We start from the raw sequence: 17,768 nt of genomic DNA, 5'->3' as shown, positions 1-17,768 counted from the left end.
TTGAATAACAAAACATATATTTATCGAATGAATTAATATCACGACTAATCCTTATCATTTTAGTCGTTTATTTTAGGTTGTTGGGATAATGAGATTTTAAAAAATAATGAAACTTATTTTAAAACAGATTAGGTCATGGGTTGATGGCTCGACCCATTAGACCCCATTAGACCGAACGTACTAATCGGGTATGCTAACGGGTTACTTGGGTTAACATATGTGATCCTAACCCAATCCATTTATTTGACGGGTTAGCGGGTCAACCCCCAAAACCTTTTTTCCCAATTCGAACATGCTAATTTTGTGTCGGACTTGTGTCGGGTTAGCGGTTGTGTACAAATTAAACTGCCACCTCTATTTGTCTCAATATCTCTAAAATCTTGGAATTAAAACTCAACTTATTTAATTTCCAATTATAACTAAATCTCTCAATAACTGTGGCTATATTTTTCGTTGGAGCTGCAAATTTCCATATTGATTTTGATTATATGTCAGTATCGATTGGCTCCCAAGCCAATAATCCAATACAATGATTCCTCGTCCGAGTACCCACAAACTAACTAAAACTGGTTTATGTTAATTTCGAGAATAAAATTCAAGTTTATTTTGCATCAAATTTTCAGAGCTACCCTTTGGACTGGGGTAAAATTGCAACTTGAGAGGGTACATTACATCTCCAAGACTCCAGCTCATTTTTATCTGCATATACCATTTGTTTATTATTACATACTCATTTGCTTAATTTTTACTTTTGCTAGTGTAGCCAGAAACGTTGTTCTCTCCCAGGCAAACCCAATGGTTGGCCACTTACAAGTAGACCAGTTATTTTAAAGTCAGTCTTCACGACCATGAACCGACCAACAGCCACCTCTGGTTCACCTTCAACCCAAACAAACAATGAACTTGCACCCCATCATGAATTTTTACATTTCCTCATCTCCCTCTTGCTTGTTACCCGCTCATTGTCCACCACCCTCGACTGCACCTCCCTATATACTCTAAGTATAGGAGAGACCTTCGCGTACATTCGATACAATGAAAAGTAAAATCAAAACAGGACAATTTTTGGTATTATAAGTACTGTAATGTTTGGAAACTAAACAATATTCCCAAAATCAGATTAAGCAACAAAACAATATGTCATTATCAATGTAACATTCTAACCAACTTAAGTTGTCTCTGGGACCAATTAACTTGGTAATTAAAATTGTGGTTTTTTATCATAAGAACTCTCAGCACCATTATCAAACAAATGAAAAAACTTGGTTGACATACTTATCTTAATGGTCACTAAATACAAATTTTGTATGTAAAACCACAAAACGGATTTCAAACTTTCAAACATGATTCCAAATTAGGGTCAAAAGTTACACCCACCCCACACCCGTCTCCTTGCCCTTTTTTAACCTGGCTAAACTTAGTTGGCTATGATTATGATTGGATTACCAAGAGCATTTATTTTTACAGTGGTGCAGGCTTTAATGTTATAAAATATTGACAAGGCCATGTGTTTTACCTTCTTGATTCCTTTATTGACGGTCAAACTTACAGCAAGTGTATGCACTTTGATTTCATCGAGATGAAATTATCCATTTTTTCTCTCTCATCTTTTTTTCATGACTAAATCACACTATTCATTTATATCACATATTCACATTTTATGTACGACAAATGACAAATCTACAACAAGAGCAAAAAAAAAAATAATCTGAGAAACAATAGAGAAAATACCAAGTTAAACTCCAAACAGGGCTGAAAATATAGCAATATATCCTGAAAATTCAGATAATTGTAATATACTTTTCAACTTTTATATATCAAGCAATTTCTCGTCGACCTGAAATAACAGTGTATGATATTGGGAAGATTTAACGGTACACTGGCCACTGGGTACAGTATATTACTATATTGTAAATATGTATTTTAAGGGGGCTCTAATCCAAAATGTCACCACACCCTACCTGAAGTATATCTAGACACTTGGGTTTATATATTTTCTCCATATTTGTACGTGAAAGATTTTTATTGAGAATGAAATAACCCAAATACCGGAAGACAAGGATTCATGTCCTCATATAGGGGTGCAAAATGCATACACCATTTTTTTTTTTACATATTCTCTTTGTTGCTTCTATATATCTTCTTCCTTTTATAAAATTTTTCTTTTTCCTTTTGCTTCTGAAAAGGTATATGGGATGAGTTCAGTCATTTCAGTGTGTCATGCATGCATTGAGAAGGGTATGTGTACTGTGTGTAAGAGGGCTCCCGGGTACTACGGGGGAGCAGTTTGATGATTAGTACTTGGTGATAATAGTAAAATAATAGGTGTGATAGATCATAGATGGAATGGAATGGGAGAAAGTTATGGGTGTTTAAGGATATTGATGGCTAGCTCTCTGTATATAGAAATAGAAAAAGGGGTCAATTATCAGGAAATTTGCAAAGGGGGTTGGCTAGGAAGAAGGTGGTAGTGGCAGATTGCACTGACATGAAATGACCACTGCCCAACTTGAATAAATGGGTGTGGAGATGGACTGCGTGTGGGTTTTTTGTCACATTTTGTCAGATTTCAGCTTAATACAGGTGTGCATGTGGGGCACTGTACTGTGTGGTGTGTTGTATCTGTACCACCTCATATACTAAGATCTCTTAATTAATTCGAAACTTTTACTAATTTTTAAGTGATGGCCCATATTACTTTATATATATCAAAATTTTAACATGAATAATATTAGTAGGCAACATATTACTTTATATCAAAATACTTTAAGTGATGGACCCATGGTTTAAGGTTATGAAACTATTAATCAATTTCATTAAATATGAAACTATGCAGATAAACTAAATTAATTTACTCTCTTTTTTCCCCATAAATTTAATGAATTAATTAGAGATATTTTTAAGTGCATGTACACATATTTATGACACACAGTTTCCCTAAATTAAGCTTATGATTCTTGCTGTATTCATTTAGGACTTAGGGTTACAAAGTAAAAAGTCCTTCTCCATTTCGGGTTGGGTGAAAGTAAGGGAAAGTGGATTTTATATAAATTTGATAACAAACCCGGCCTTGACCCTTGAGGGTGTAAGGAAAGAGGGGAGGTTATATATAAAGCTTGAGTTTGCTTAAGTTGAAATGTTTTCTAGTGTCTCTAGCTTATTTTTTTAGGATCATTTCAAACCCCAACGCACCACAACCTGCAACTTTCATATCAAAGCAACACATCCAACTTCTTCTTCTTGTTTCTTTCTGAGGTTTATGTCTTCTGCATGCAGAAACTGGTGTATCATGTTTACTGATTTTAAGTTCAGTGCAATCTAACTCTCTTTCCCTTTTTTTTTTCTTTTTCAAGTAGTTGGTAGTAGTAGTGTAATAGTTTCTGAATGGCTTCTATGAACAACTGGTTGGCTTTCTCTCTATCTCCTCAAGAACTTCCATCACACTCTCAAAACCATGAAATTTCCGGCACTGATGTTTCTAATGATTGCTTTGATCTAGCTTCTAATTCAACAGATCCTTCACTTAACCTTCCTTCTATGAGACCTGATGGCCCTTTTGGTATTTTAGAAGCATTCAACAGAACTCACCAACCACATGGTATGGTTTCTTTAGTCTAAAACATGTTACAGTACAACTTCAACTAGTCCAGAAGATAATAAGTTTTCATTTTTATTTTGCAGATTGGAATGTTAAGGATTTGAGCATGAACTGTGATTCCAACTACAGAACAAGTTCTGAATATTCCATGCTCATGGGTGGCTCTACCAATAACCATCAACACTTAGACCTTGAAGAACCAAAGCTTGAAGATTTCCTTGGAGGGAACTCTTTTTCTGATCATGAGCAAAAACTCAATGGGTGCAATACCATGACAGCTTCTTATGACAATAGTGGTGACTACATGTTTTCTAACTGTTCATTACAGCTTCCAGCAGTGACATCAAACAATAACAATGGTGGTGGAGCTAGTAGTACTGGTGGAAGTGTTAACAATAATAACTCCATTGGTTTATCTATGATCAAGACATGGTTGAGAAACCAGCCAACACCAACACCACCCCCACAACAAGTTGCGCCACCTCAAACTCAACCTGAGAACAAGAATAGTGCACAAACGTTGTCTCTCTCAATGAGCACTGGCTCACAGTCTAGTTCTCCTTTGCCCCTTTTAACCGCAGCGGTTGGAGGGGGAAGCGGTGGGGAGAGTTCTTCGTCAGATAATAAACAGAAGACTACTACTACTCTTGATAGCCAAACTGGTGCAGTTGAGGCAGTTCCGAGGAAATCAATAGATACATTTGGGCAAAGAACTTCAATCTACCGCGGTGTCACAAGGTTTCTAAGCATACGTCTTTTTAACCATATCTTCTATAAGCTTTGTTAATGTATTCCTTGCTAACATTTATGGTTTTGATCAACATAACAGGCATAGATGGACTGGGAGATATGAAGCTCATCTTTGGGACAACAGTTGTAGAAGAGAAGGGCAAACTAGAAAGGGAAGGCAAGGTATAAGCAATATAAATTTGAACACAATAATGTGTTTTTCCTTCCTTTTCTGTTACTTGTTTTAGATGGTTATTTACCTATTTCAATCATTTTCTAACTCTTCCACTTGTTTCATGTTCTTGATATGATCTCATTCATCCTCATGGCAGTCTATTTAGGTATGTGGGAGGTGCCTGGGTTTTTTTGTATCCTTCTGTTCTTCTTCCTACTTCAGCATTTATCTTAAATACTACATTTTCTTTCATGGCACCTTAAATTAAAGAGGTATCTTTTCATCTTGTCTCCTTTATTTAGGTGGGTATGATAAAGAAGAAAAGGCAGCTAGAGCATATGATTTGGCTGCTTTGAAGTATTGGGGCTCAACCACGACTACTAACTTTCCTGTAAGTAAAAATTTGAAAATTTTATCTGAATTTTTTATCTGATTTCGGTTTCATTTGTGAAAGAAATTTGTTCTAAGGTGATTGATGAACATTGTACTCTTTTATTTGCTTTCAGATCAGTAACTACGAGAAAGAGTTGGAGGAAATGAAGAACATGACAAGGCAGGAATATGTTGCATCTCTTAGAAGGTACATTGGCTATCTTGCCATATACGTTCAAAATTATGCTATACTGATACAATGAGTTAATGATCGAAACAATGAAGTTGACAATATTATTTATCATTCTCGGATGCAGGAAAAGTAGTGGCTTTTCTCGGGGAGCATCTATTTACCGTGGGGTGACTAGGTACGATTATGTAGCCGCTAAATATAATTATATTCGTGTATAACCTACATTCGTGTACATTATTTGTCAAGGCCCAAAATTTTATAAATCTATTTGCATTATGAATGTCATATTTTCAAAGATAGTTGAGGCCTAGGTGAAATTATCAACAAGCCACAAACTTATGCTCTATATAGTTGGGAATCATTTCCATGCAATAACCTTGATTCAAAGCTTTTAACCATAGAAACAAGAGATCCCTAGAAACAACACTGAATAACCTGGATTGCATTATTGTAGTTTCTGTTATTAACAAACGTGTATATGCTAAAGTACATAACTTCAATACGTGCAGGCACCATCAGCATGGAAGGTGGCAAGCAAGGATAGGAAGGGTTGCTGGAAACAAAGATCTCTACTTGGGCACTTTCAGTAAGTTAAAAATTTGCAATTTATTAGAGGAAGTTAGCCATTAGTTTCAATTTTATGTATTCGTATGTTTCTATGATCAATGAGCTCAATTAGGCGATGAAGGCTATTAATAACGTGTTTCAAAACTTGTTCAATTCCTATGTGTAGGCACCCAGGAAGAAGCAGCCGAGGCCTATGACATTGCAGCCATAAAATTCCGAGGCCTGAATGCAGTAACAAACTTTGACATGAGCAGATATGACGTAAATAGCATTATAGAGAGCAGTACTTTGCCAATAGGTGGTGCCGCAAAGCGTTTAAAGGAAGCCGAACAGATTGAAGCAGCTAGTGTGGATGGGAGGCGAGCAGATGAGCAAAATATTACAGCACAACTGACTGATAGTATTAACAATTACGGAGCTCAAAATCACAGCTGGCCAACTATCTCATTCCAACAACAAGCTCAGCCATTGAGCATGCACTATCCGTATGGTCAGCAAAGAGGTTGGTGTAAGCAAGAACAAGATGTCACTCCTCATAGCTACCAAGATATTCATCAACTACAGTTAGGAAGTACTCACAATTTCTTTCAGCCTAATGTTCTGCACAATCTCATGAGCTTAGATTCATCCTCAATGGAACATAGTACTGGTTCAAATTCTGTTATCTATAGCAGTGGAGAAGGTGGAAGTAATGGAAGTAACTGCAGTTATCAAGGAGTGATGGGTGGAAACCAAGGTGGCTATGTTATGCCGATGGGAATGATTCTTTCAGATCAAGGTAATCATAATCAAGGTAGTAGTTATGGAGATAACGATGTGAAGCAGCTGGGTTATGACAGCATTTTAGCCTCTAGTGATCCTTATCAAAGCCGGAATTCTTATTATCTTTCGCAGCAGTCACCACCAACTGGTATGTTAAAGAGTAATGGCTATGATCAAGGTTCTGCTTGTAACAATTGGATGCCGACAGCCGTTCAAGCTCTACCAAGGTCCAGTAATCTAGGTGTGTGTCTTGCAGCACCTGCATTTACAGTATGGAATGACACATAAACTGACACAACGGGATAACGAAGGATAATATTAGAAGGGAATGTAGGAAGGAATAGAAGGAAGGGTCAAGGGATAGAAATTTAAGGATGTATACAACTTACTTCCTGATTTTGAAGAACTTTCGGTTTTTCTTATTGTTTTTTTAATTTTTAAACTTTGCAGCTAAACACGACAAATGTCATAAGGATTTAGCTGGAGTTCATTAATAGCAAGCGAGAAGTTTCACACTTCCGCTGGCTATGAATTTTGCGAACTTCAGATTGATGAAATTAACTTGACCATGCTTTGTAAATCCGAAATAACATTATTGATGATACAGAGAATGGGAGATTTAATAGCTTCCGTTGACATTCACCATTTGTGGAATGCAATGACTAGTTACCGTCTCAATGATCGGTGACATACTCTAATTATATAACTGCAACGTAAATTTTCCTTCTCCTAACCATTGTTTTCCTCTACATTAACAATAGATGAAATGGTAATTCATTTTAATTTATCATTCACGGTAGATAACTAGATATACTAGTATACTGCGTGGCAGTGGGGAGTGAGCGGAGCTGCGGGGAGAGAGAGATGGGTGAAGGAGAAAGGGTATTGGGGGCGAAGAAAAAATGAGAGAGAAGGTGAGAACAGACACAGAAACCAACCAAGTTGGTTTTTGTCCGCATAGTCCCCCGTTCTATCAAGATCGTTCGCTCCACTCACTCGATTAAGTTAATTACAAGAGGAACAATCTATGTAAGATTTTGATTAAGAAATGCAGGTAGGGGTCTGCCTAACCCCATAGCTATCATTCAAAAAAAAGTTAATTATAAGCCATAACAATGTAATAAGATTTATAATTAATTAATTATGCACCATATGTTAGGATTATTTTTCTGTAGTATACCCCTTAAACCATTTTTTTAAAAAAGAACACAATGGTGCTAGTACGGTACTAGTAGTACCATGCATAATGCACCATATAATTTTTTTTTATGGTGGTTGCCCGTGATTCAGGAGCACCTAATTCATTAATTTTATGAAACTGAAAAAGATAAAGCAGCACCTAGCTAGTTCTTCCTCAGAGACTATACCCCTTTTCCATCCCCACTCAGCTGTTTTAATTTATGAGCAATAAAATTACAAGTTCTAAATGTATATCTAAAAGAAACAGAATCAAAAAAGTTCAAATTAACTAAAACATTACATAGAATGGCTCTCCATTTCCATTTCACATTGCTGACAGTGTCTTTGGAATGCACCATATAAAAGGTTATAACATTGTAATAGCAAGGGCGCGCGCGTGTAAGATATACAGTACATTATAGGTGTATTGATCAATGACTGTTAAGAAGAAGCAAATTACCAAGCCAGTTACTACTTGGGAAGTCCACAAGAAATACTCCTTTAAATCTTTGTTGACCATGTACATTTATAAACAAGAACTTATTACTGATACATGGTTTAATCCCTCTAACCTCTCCAAGTAATTATAAAAATCCTTCTGCACGTTTTCATCCATCTCGTAAAAAATAGGTCCATCATGGCATGACCATCTAGGTCGTCCTTGACACAACTATGCAGAAAACTTCAATATAATCAGGATTATCAATAGATTAATTACCGTTCCCCTTGTTATACATACTAACAATCAATTGCATCCGACACCATATTGCATCCTCTTCGGTACCATATTCTTCATCTTCGGACGGTGATGAATAATAATCCCATGTTAACAGTGGCATGCATGAGCACTTCTACTTTGACAAACTTCACGGGAATTTTTTTCTAAGAAAACGGTGTTCTTTATTTCTAGATAGGCTCATCTTCAATTTTAAATGGAAAGTTCTCTAGCATGTAGCATCTCATACGGAATTCTAAATGGTCTTTTATGCTTGTAGCGGTAACGACTGGGTGTCTTTACGATAGTCCGAGTGAACACTCTATCGGGTTCAGTAATGGAAGACAAGGATCTTCATCACGTACAGCAGCAAAGAATAAATAATGTTCTTGTTGTAGTAATCTTTTTGTGATCAGATTACAATTCCTCGACGACCAATGGTGAGAGGGAATGCTGCGGGCGTAGAGTAGTGGTCAAGCCCATATATACGTACTCTCCAGCACACAGGAAACAGTTAACGGAGAAATGAGCTGCTCTATTACGGCTATTGGCATCTCTACCAGAGATTACGGCCAAAGGACAAACCCCAAACAGCAATTACGGCTGAAGGTGACGGGTAGGGCTGGTCATTGAGCTACTAGAGTTGAGTTTTGCTATACTCCAGCTCGACTCGCAAATGCAGAAGCTAGATTCGAACTCACCTTCGAGCTTAATATTGAAGCTCAAGATTGACTCGTCTAGTTCTACTAATAGCTCAAGCTCAGATTTGAGCTCGAGTTCAATTATGCTCGCAATCAGTTCGTTTGAATTCGAACTCGAGCTCAAACTCGAAAAAAATATATAAAACATTAAAATTGTATAAATTATATATTATAGTTGGATATAAAGTATAAAATGGCATATAAATTATAAATTATATTCTACGTATGGACTTATAAAATGAGCTTGACTCAAGTAGCTCGCGAACTACTCGCTATTTAGAATGAACTATAAATTAAGCTCAAGCTCAGCTCATATTTTTTTTGTGCCAACAAGTTTGAGTCAAGCCTTTGACAAGTCGAACTCGATTTACTCATGAACAACACGACTCGATGACCAACCCTACCCACCGAATTACCCTCCCCACCCCATTATTTGTATCTCTAGTTATCTACTCAACTCAAAGAAAAAAGGGTCTCAAGAAAATAGAGAATACAAACTAACAGGCCCCTCAGCCCATTTACAGATTCAGTCATAATAAAGCCTAACTTTCTTTAGGAATTTTAGGTCATGTACATTAAATCCTAGTATAAACAGGTTGATTTCGCTTAGGAGTCACTAGTCACCAGAATTCTGTCAGCCCATTTCTCTAGGCATTGTGTTGTCTACTACTAGTAGTTGGGCCTCACCGCCCGTTGATCTCGTGGGCCCCCATGTAGTTATGGCAGGGCCGCATGCTGCTTACATAGAAAGGGCTTCCATGGCTTACAGTTTATTTACAACTTCATCCCTAAATTCTTAGTTATTTACTCCGTCCTCCACAAACGTTTTCTTATTGACCTCAACCACCATTTCCTTCTTCTCTCCATTTGAAGCTCATCCCAGAAACCACTTTCTCGTGTTATCTTCTGTTGGTTTTCTCAGGTATATTTCCAATTCCAACATGCCCTGTACTGTTTTCTTTTGTTACTTGTATGTTTTGAGTTCACAGCAGCACTCAACCATGAGAAAATTTGCATACCCTTTATTATTATGTTATGCTTGTTTAATTAAAATATAACCAAGCCTCTTCCCAATATGGGATTGCTGCTTTTTTGACACTTGAGTTAGAAAGAATAATTCTTTACAGTTAGCTTGACTACTCAGCAATTGGAAATGATCCCCTCTTGTAGAACTTTTGATGTCTTGATTCACTTAGTGAAAACACATTTGGAGAATTAGACATTGCAAACAAAGACCCTCTTGGGTGACTAAGCCAGGGTTTTGAATTAAGCCAAATAGCTTTAAGGTTTCTCCGAATGGTATACTCTGAATTCTGAAAGCTGAGCGAGTTTATGGAACTTCGTTTTTTTTTTTTTAAATTATTTTTTTATTTTTTTTTTTTTTTGTAGTATATACTCTTCGAATAAAAGTTTTTTTTTTTTTTTTTTTTTGTATGTACTATTCGAATAAAAGAAAATGTTTTTTTTTTCCCCAGAACATATAAAAGAAATGTGATTTCTACATTGAAATCTTATGTGAACAACTTAGCCAAATAAAGAAGACAAAGTATTTAGGCCTAACGGGTAGTAACGGCTCCGGACGGGACACCATATGGGCTACAATAAGACATTTTAGAATGATAAACCTTATTACATTTAAAACTACGTAATTACCAGCGATCAAAGCACACAAAGCGGAGAAGAGAATCTTGTACTTGAGTTTATTGTTTTTTGCCAAAGGGTGGTTACTTGCTACTTAGATTTGATCTGTTTTTTGAAACCACAAGTTATAATCGTTTCTATGAAGTATGCACTATTAAGTATTACTTGTTTACCTTAACTTGGACTAGATTTGTTTTCTTTATTCAATGACTACTCATTTGGTTCCCATAATCCTATTTACAATGGTAAGCTAGAATCAGAACTTAAACACTTTCTTTCATCGTGGGAACATAATTAAAATACGTTTTGTCTCTCAGACTAAATCCAGATAGCCAACTTTGTTTATTTTTGGTGTAAGACATGGGATTCTCGTATAAGTTAGGCTCGCCTAAATAGGTTGTGGTAAACTCATTGTCCACTGAAGTACCAAGCAAAAGGCATTTCCATAAGAAGTCCAAATGTCTTCCACTTTCCCTATTCTTTGTTCCTTTTTTTTTTCACCCCTTCTATTTGAGCTCCTACTGATTTGAATATATGATATTGTCATTATCACTGTACCGACCAATAGTAAAATGTTAGCTGTTTGTTTATTACTGACTCCAAGCTTTTTTCTTTCGAAATTCTCTTAAAGTGGGCCATAGGTCAGATGTATATATATTTGAAATATTATCATCTATAACTCTATATATTTGTAAGACTGATGCTGGAGATGCATGGTAATATGTTTGACAAACCAAATGAACCTGCTTAATATGAGATCGACACTTTGCTCGAGGTACTAAGACTTGTATGCTGGAATATGATAGCTTTCTTTGTCAAACTTTTGTAGTTTTGAGTATTGTTTAATATGCTCACATTTTTCCTTTTATACGATATCAGAGGTTGAATCTTTTTGCTACAGAGGCACTGATCAGAAAGAGAAGTCAGGAGGATGTCATACGAGATAACTGAACAGAAAAGTAAATCACCTTACTTGAATATACTTGATGCATTGGATTTCTTGTTTTCCTTTTTTCTTTTTCATTGGTAAAAAAAAATATATCCTTCAATTGGTTCTTGTTCATCACTTCATTAGTTAGTTTCTGCGTCTAAGATGTCTTAGGGTCAACTCCATAAGTACACTTGTGCATAATCCCCCGTAGAAGAAAAGTTGATTTTGTGTTTCTTAATTGTAACAAAATTATATAGTTAATGTTCTCCAAATAAATCTGCATCTCATCGTGTGAATCTAATTTGTAAGCATACTTCTCAGTAACACCTCACCTGAAAAAAGTTATTTGAAACATTTTAAAACTTCTAGCATATACTGTCAGCTATGGTCTACAGAAGTTCTAAGCATTTCATGTGTGGTGCAATATCTATAAATTTTTCCATATTGAATTTCAAGCTTAACATACAATGTGGTTTTTAGCTCCTTTTCCATATTTTCTAACAATGCAGAGGTAGGAATTGGACTCATTGGTTTTGGTTTCTTTTTCACATTTCTCGGCGTAATCCTTTTCTTTGACAGGGGCTTGATCGCTTTGGGAAATGTAAGTTCTTGTAAAAGTTAATTATTTCAATTAACCCATCTATTGACAAAGTTCTAGAGGTAAACCCTACATAATTTTCTGCTTCTGCCATCAGATCTTGTCCTTATCTGGTGTGGCTCTTTTACTCGGTTGGCGATCTACATGGCAACTCTTCACAAAGAGAGTAAACTACAAGGTAAACATAAAAAACTCTTAATGATAGATCAAGGCCTGTGGTCTCTGGAAGAGGTTTAGCTGTTGGCTGTGAACTTCCTTTCAATAAGTTGTTTACTATTGTATATATAAGCATCGTCTTCAAATCCTTTTGTTTTTTATTTCTTGGTACACAAGTACAACTGTTCATGTTAGATAGAAGCAACTGATGTGAGTTAAGATACGTTAATTTTTCTTTGTTTAGGTAATTTACTCGTTGTAGATTCAATAGCCTAATTACCTATTCTTTTCCAACTTTTCATAACTTGATTGTCTGCCAACGCTAATATTAAATGAATGCAAGCTATTTAATTGGAATTACGATGATGTTTTCTATATCCTTTCTTTTTTTAGGGCTCTGTGCCTTTTCTTCTTGGGCTTTTTCTCATATTTGTTCGTTGGCCCATTGTCGGTATAATCATGGAAATATATGGTTCCATCATTCTCTTCAGGTTTGTCTCTGTTTTCAAACTCTGAATTGGATATGCCTAGTTCTCAGTCTTCATAGCTAATAATTTTTTTTGTGCCTTGAAGTGGCTTTTCGCCTTCCATAAAGGTTTTCCTCTATCAAATTCCAATTGTGGGATGGATTCTACAATACCCATTTCTGGTATGTGTTAAGAGCCCTTATACTGCTTTTTTTTTCCCTTTCCCTTTTCTGACGCAGTTCTTGTAACGGTGCATTCTGCCGGGTCTTTTCTTATATCTATCATTTTCTTCACAGCTTCTTGATCAGTTAAGAAAAAACTTTGGTTGACATCTTTGTTTACATACTGTCTCGTATACTGCTCAAAAGACAAGGTAGTGGTGCTCACCTGCTTATGATTACTAGGAGTGGTTCTTTTTTTTTACCTTTTCAAGGGATAGAAGAAAAGTTGTTTACAATTTCTCTGGAACCTTCTCATCCCAAGAAATTGTGAAAAATTATTACTTGTTGGATGGAGTTTCTACCGGTTTGGTATGTCGTCTTTCTATACAAATCAAATAGCTCTGGTGACAATGCACACTAGTTTAGTTTGTTCAAGCGGAACCAAATATCAGCAATGCACCACTAATCTGTTATGAATTATTTGTTTTTCAGTTACGTGGATTTATAAATGATTTTCGTAAAACACTATAATCCTGTTGTTTATGACACGAGTTTGAAAGCAATGTAGTCGATTATACACAATTTAAATGTTATTTCTTTTGGTTGAGTGAGATGAGGTTGATCTTAAGATTGAATATCTTGCATACCCTGTGATTTTTAGTACATTTGCCTTGTTTGTAGACTGGTGATTCTTTTTAGGTTTTTGCCACTCGAATTTTAGGTGATCGGACTCATTCCTAATATGGCAATTACGAAAATATTAGGAAATAAAGCCTTTTGAAGTGCTGCACGAAAAGGATGCCTAATTAGTGGAGTAATCAATATCAATATGCAAATACACATCGTTATTGTTTGTTAGAAGCATCCTTTTCCCATTGAATATCCGAGTAGGCCCACATTAGACAACTCCCAGTGTTGCGAATTAGATGCAAAACTGCCTCAAAAAATTAATGCATGTCAATTGGAGTACTTCTGGGTGAGATATAAATGTTGGAGGAGGAAGCAATTTAAAACATTTAATAATTTCATACCCCTAGACCAAGAAAGTGGTGCGCAAATTTATTGTTGTTGTTGGCATGATATTGTGGAAGGGATTGTGGAATAATGAATGAGGAGTGATCCAATTATATGCCCCTTTGTAGATATTCAGTAGGAGTTTGTGCATATGTATATATATATATATTTCTGTAGAGTTTCTCTATTGGACTTCTGTTGAATAACCTGAAAACAAGATTTCATTAGATCCATCATCCATGTGTTCGACAAAGGTTAAGAACATATCAACAAATTAGGCATATGCAAAACTTGTTCATTTTTCCACGTACCTGGATGAAATTTGATGAGTACAATCTTATTAGTATGCTAGTGTAAATGTCTAAATTTACACTGAGGATTAATACTTAGTTTTTAGCTCTCAAGTTGGGAAAAAATGAGGGGATGGTTTTATTTGGTGTTAATGGCTGCTCTTCATGAATAAGAAAATGTCTACGTATCCAGTATTGTGGCGCCGCCATCATTACGGAAAACACCATCATTACATTCTATGCCAATTCAGATAGACCTAAACGCTTATAACTGCTATTCGCATGTCTTTCACAGACACATGTCGTCCATCTCGACCGCACATTTGTACTTATCAGTACACGTGTCACATCCGATGTGCACTCTCAATGACTATAAAAGCCACCCTCTAAGAGCTACATGTGGCTTGATTCCAGTCTCACTAACACAGTGCTGGAACTAAATCATCCCCTCATTATTATCCCAACTTAAGAGCTAAGAACTAAATCTTAATCCTCGGTCTAAATTTAGACATTTACAGCTAGTATAAAAAATAATGACTGATCTCGATCTTACAAAACAGAGAGTAAATGCATATAGGCCGGATAACTATGCTCTTGAGTGCTAGATAGTACAGCCACACTTCATCTGCTGATCTGTGTACTATCATCCTCAACATTAACTCTTCAATCAAGCTTACCAAGAGAATATATGTAAATGGATAAAAATTACAATGAATGATGACTGATTCAGGTTTATATTTGGTTAACTCTTCAATGCTCTGTTATAAGGAGGCAAGTTATGGGTTCTCAGTACTAAAAGACTTAGGTGGTGGGCAGTTATGTGTGTAACCAGGATCACCAGGATGGTCTTCATGTCGATGTTTACCAGTCCAGAAGTAAAAGAAATTTCCACCATGGTTTAATTGAACTGAATTTAAGAATGTTGGGCCTCTGAGGCTCATGTCATAATTTTTCTTTACTATACTTTCACCCCCTATTGCAGCAGATTCATATTCTGCAAAATGAGTCAGAAAAAAGAAATTGCCTTTTTAATGTATCATCTACTTCCAATTATTGAATAAAATTATATCGTCTTCGGAAGTTCTTTGCTGAAATAAAGTCTATGGTTCTGAAAATCTGAAATGAAGGCTGTATAGCTCGATCTTTAAGTTACTTGAAATATATTCTTGTACTCCATCTTTACATTTTGTCTTTAGTTATTGGTTTCACATTTATGTTTTTGGGTGTGAGTAAACTGTAAACACAAATAAACGTAGTTATCATGATGCATTAGCATAATTGAATTATCTTGTTGGCGGAAGCTTCAAAAATAGATGAACATCATATCAAGTTAGTAACAGATGCCAATCATTCACTTTGATTAAGGTTTTAACACAATAGATTCCAGATTTCTTTGTTGTATAGTTGTATACTCGTGTAGTGTGTGTGTTAGAGAGAGAGAGAGAGAGCATCAAAACAAGTTATGATAAGTGGTGTTAACAGAACCAATATAACACTAGGCACTATCAATGGTGCAATGGTGTCTGTCACCTTAGCATTAGCAATGTAAACTGGGAGTAACGTAGAATTTGCAATTAATGAGCTGAATTGTGAACATGGACAACACTATGAGAACTCCCAAGACAATGAAAAGCAGATTTAAGAATTTCACAGTTAAAGCTGAGTTAAGAGTCGGATTTTGACATGTTGAGAAGTTCATAAATGTTGTGAGAATTATAGGATTTGAGGCATTTAAGATCAATCTACTTGCTACCTTTTAATGCTTGGCCTGCTCTCTTTTTAATGAGTTGGATGATGGCCATTTAAGAACCCTTTCATGTGTACACGCCCTTGTGCACGCCATATTCAATTTAAAAGGTGGAATTTCGTTGTTTACTGGTAAGCCTCTCCACAGCTCTCACAGACTCACTTCCATTCTCACTTGGTGAAAACATAATGGACTTTCTACAACAAAAACAAGATCTATTTAATAGGCAAGAAGAGCATGCCAAAGAGGTGAAGAACAGCCAACAGTTTGGGAATGTGGATGTTCATCCTGAGCTTTCTTTAGGACCTTCTCGACATGGGCTTCTCCTTCCAGAGACAACGAATAGTTCGTCGTCAGATTCAGACACCAAAGCTTCCAGGAAGAGGAAGTGCTGCTGGGACCACATAAACTCTGAATCCAGGATCCAAACTAGTATTGAACTTCAGGTTGAAGACTCTTTGCCTTTGGACTGGGAGCAATGCCTCGATCTTAAAGTAATTTCTTTTCTTACTAAATCTTTAATGAGCACCCCCGCAGAGTGTTGCACCATAACACACTCTCAAAGACATTGTTCTGTTTTGGGAATCCAAAAGGTCGAACTCACTTAACCTTGTCTTTAACCCAAAATCTTGTATCTTTTAAGTTCTTGTTTGTGGGTGCAACACTCTGAATAGGTCACTTCTCAGCGTTCTCTTTTATTAGTATTTCAGGCATATTCCTATGGGATCCCCATTCCTATTATCTTTATACGTTCTCATCTTAGATTTGTTGGTTGTGTTATTGTTTCAGTCTGGGAGACTCTACTATCTGAATAGGAATACCATGAAAAAGAGTTGGAAGTGGCCCAATCAAGACCAGAAGCTAGACTTGGAACTCAACATCTCAACAGTATCATCAAGTACCAATAACAAAAAGAACTCTGTAATGTCTATGGATTCAAAGAAACGAGTCTCTTCAAGCAGTAGTATGGTTGCTGTGGCTTGCATGAAGTGCCATCTGCTTGTCATGCTTTGCAGGTCGTCACCTTCTTGTCCTAATTGCAAGTATGTGCACTCACTCCTAGCTCAAGAAAGCCTAGTGTCACAAAACCCTGTAAAGCCCTTCAATACGCTAAGCCTTCTCAACTAATCAGCTTCAGATTATGAATATGACTATAGTGCCCAGAAATAGTAATGAAGGGAATTTACTGTTGGATATCTGGATACAAGGAAGTGTCAAGAATGACTGCGTGTTTATATGCCTCCAGATTTCACTGTTATTGGGTGTTCACGTATTTAGAGTGCATATGTGAAAACTTTGGATGTATTTCCTCATTGTGGTGGTATTGCATAATGCAGATAGCGGTAGGTGGTGTAACGTAGCTTATGTATGACTGGTATCGAACACTATAATGTTGATCTCTTTTTCTTTTGTAATTTTTCTCATATCATTTTAATGTTGATCTGTACCATTATTTTGCTTTGTGACAGTAAATGGTAGGCAGATGTGCTGTGCACGCCCAGCCTCTGCCTATGCAAGTTTTATATATCGAGGCCTGGGTGATGTACAAGTATTTCTCTCATCTGGATATTATTCTAGGTGGCTCCTAAGTATTTGTACTCTACGTGTATAATTGTATACATTACGAGTGCGCAATGAGGCTGAACACAAGTGTGTTTCGAACTTACGCTGGATCAGCTCCTTCCACTAAAAAGGTCCTGAATTTTGAGGATCATCTTGTTCATGAATTTTGTCATTCCAAAAAAATAAAAATAAATAGATAATAAATAAAA

At 36.3% G+C, this 17,768-nt stretch overlaps 2 protein-coding genes across 2 annotated transcripts; both read left to right on the top strand.

The window, feature by feature from the left end:
• Positions 1–3,067: 3,067 nt before the first annotated feature.
• Positions 3,068–7,074, top strand: LOC147474131 (AP2-like ethylene-responsive transcription factor BBM). Its single transcript, XM_086586647.1, has 9 exons — positions 3,068–3,598; positions 3,682–4,336; positions 4,428–4,510; positions 4,660–4,668; positions 4,805–4,893; positions 5,009–5,082; positions 5,192–5,242; positions 5,577–5,653; positions 5,801–7,074. The coding sequence occupies exons 1-9, from the start codon at positions 3,385–3,387 to the stop codon at positions 6,682–6,684; spliced, it is 2,136 nt and encodes a 711-aa protein (XP_086442773.1). The 5' UTR covers positions 3,068–3,384; the 3' UTR covers positions 6,685–7,074.
• A 2,703-nt stretch (positions 7,075–9,777) lies between these two features.
• On the top strand, positions 9,778–13,556 carry LOC147474130 (Got1/Sft2-like vescicle transport protein family). Its single transcript, XM_086586639.1, has 7 exons — positions 9,778–9,913; positions 11,512–11,591; positions 12,073–12,164; positions 12,259–12,339; positions 12,711–12,808; positions 12,891–12,966; positions 13,081–13,556. Exons 2-7 carry the CDS (start codon positions 11,564–11,566, stop codon positions 13,111–13,113), a joined length of 408 nt encoding a protein of 135 aa, XP_086442765.1. The 5' UTR covers positions 9,778–9,913; positions 11,512–11,563; the 3' UTR covers positions 13,114–13,556.
• The last annotated feature ends 4,212 nt before the right edge of the window (positions 13,557–17,768 follow it).

Source organism: Coptis chinensis, unplaced genomic scaffold (assembly GCF_015680905.1).
Source record: "Coptis chinensis isolate HL-2020 unplaced genomic scaffold, ASM1568090v1 utg1343_pilon_pilon, whole genome shotgun sequence".
Lineage (NCBI taxonomy): Eukaryota > Viridiplantae > Streptophyta > Magnoliopsida > Ranunculales > Ranunculaceae > Coptis > Coptis chinensis.
The sequence above is the reverse complement of the archived record's forward strand: the minus strand, read 5'-3'. Positions and strand labels throughout refer to the sequence as shown.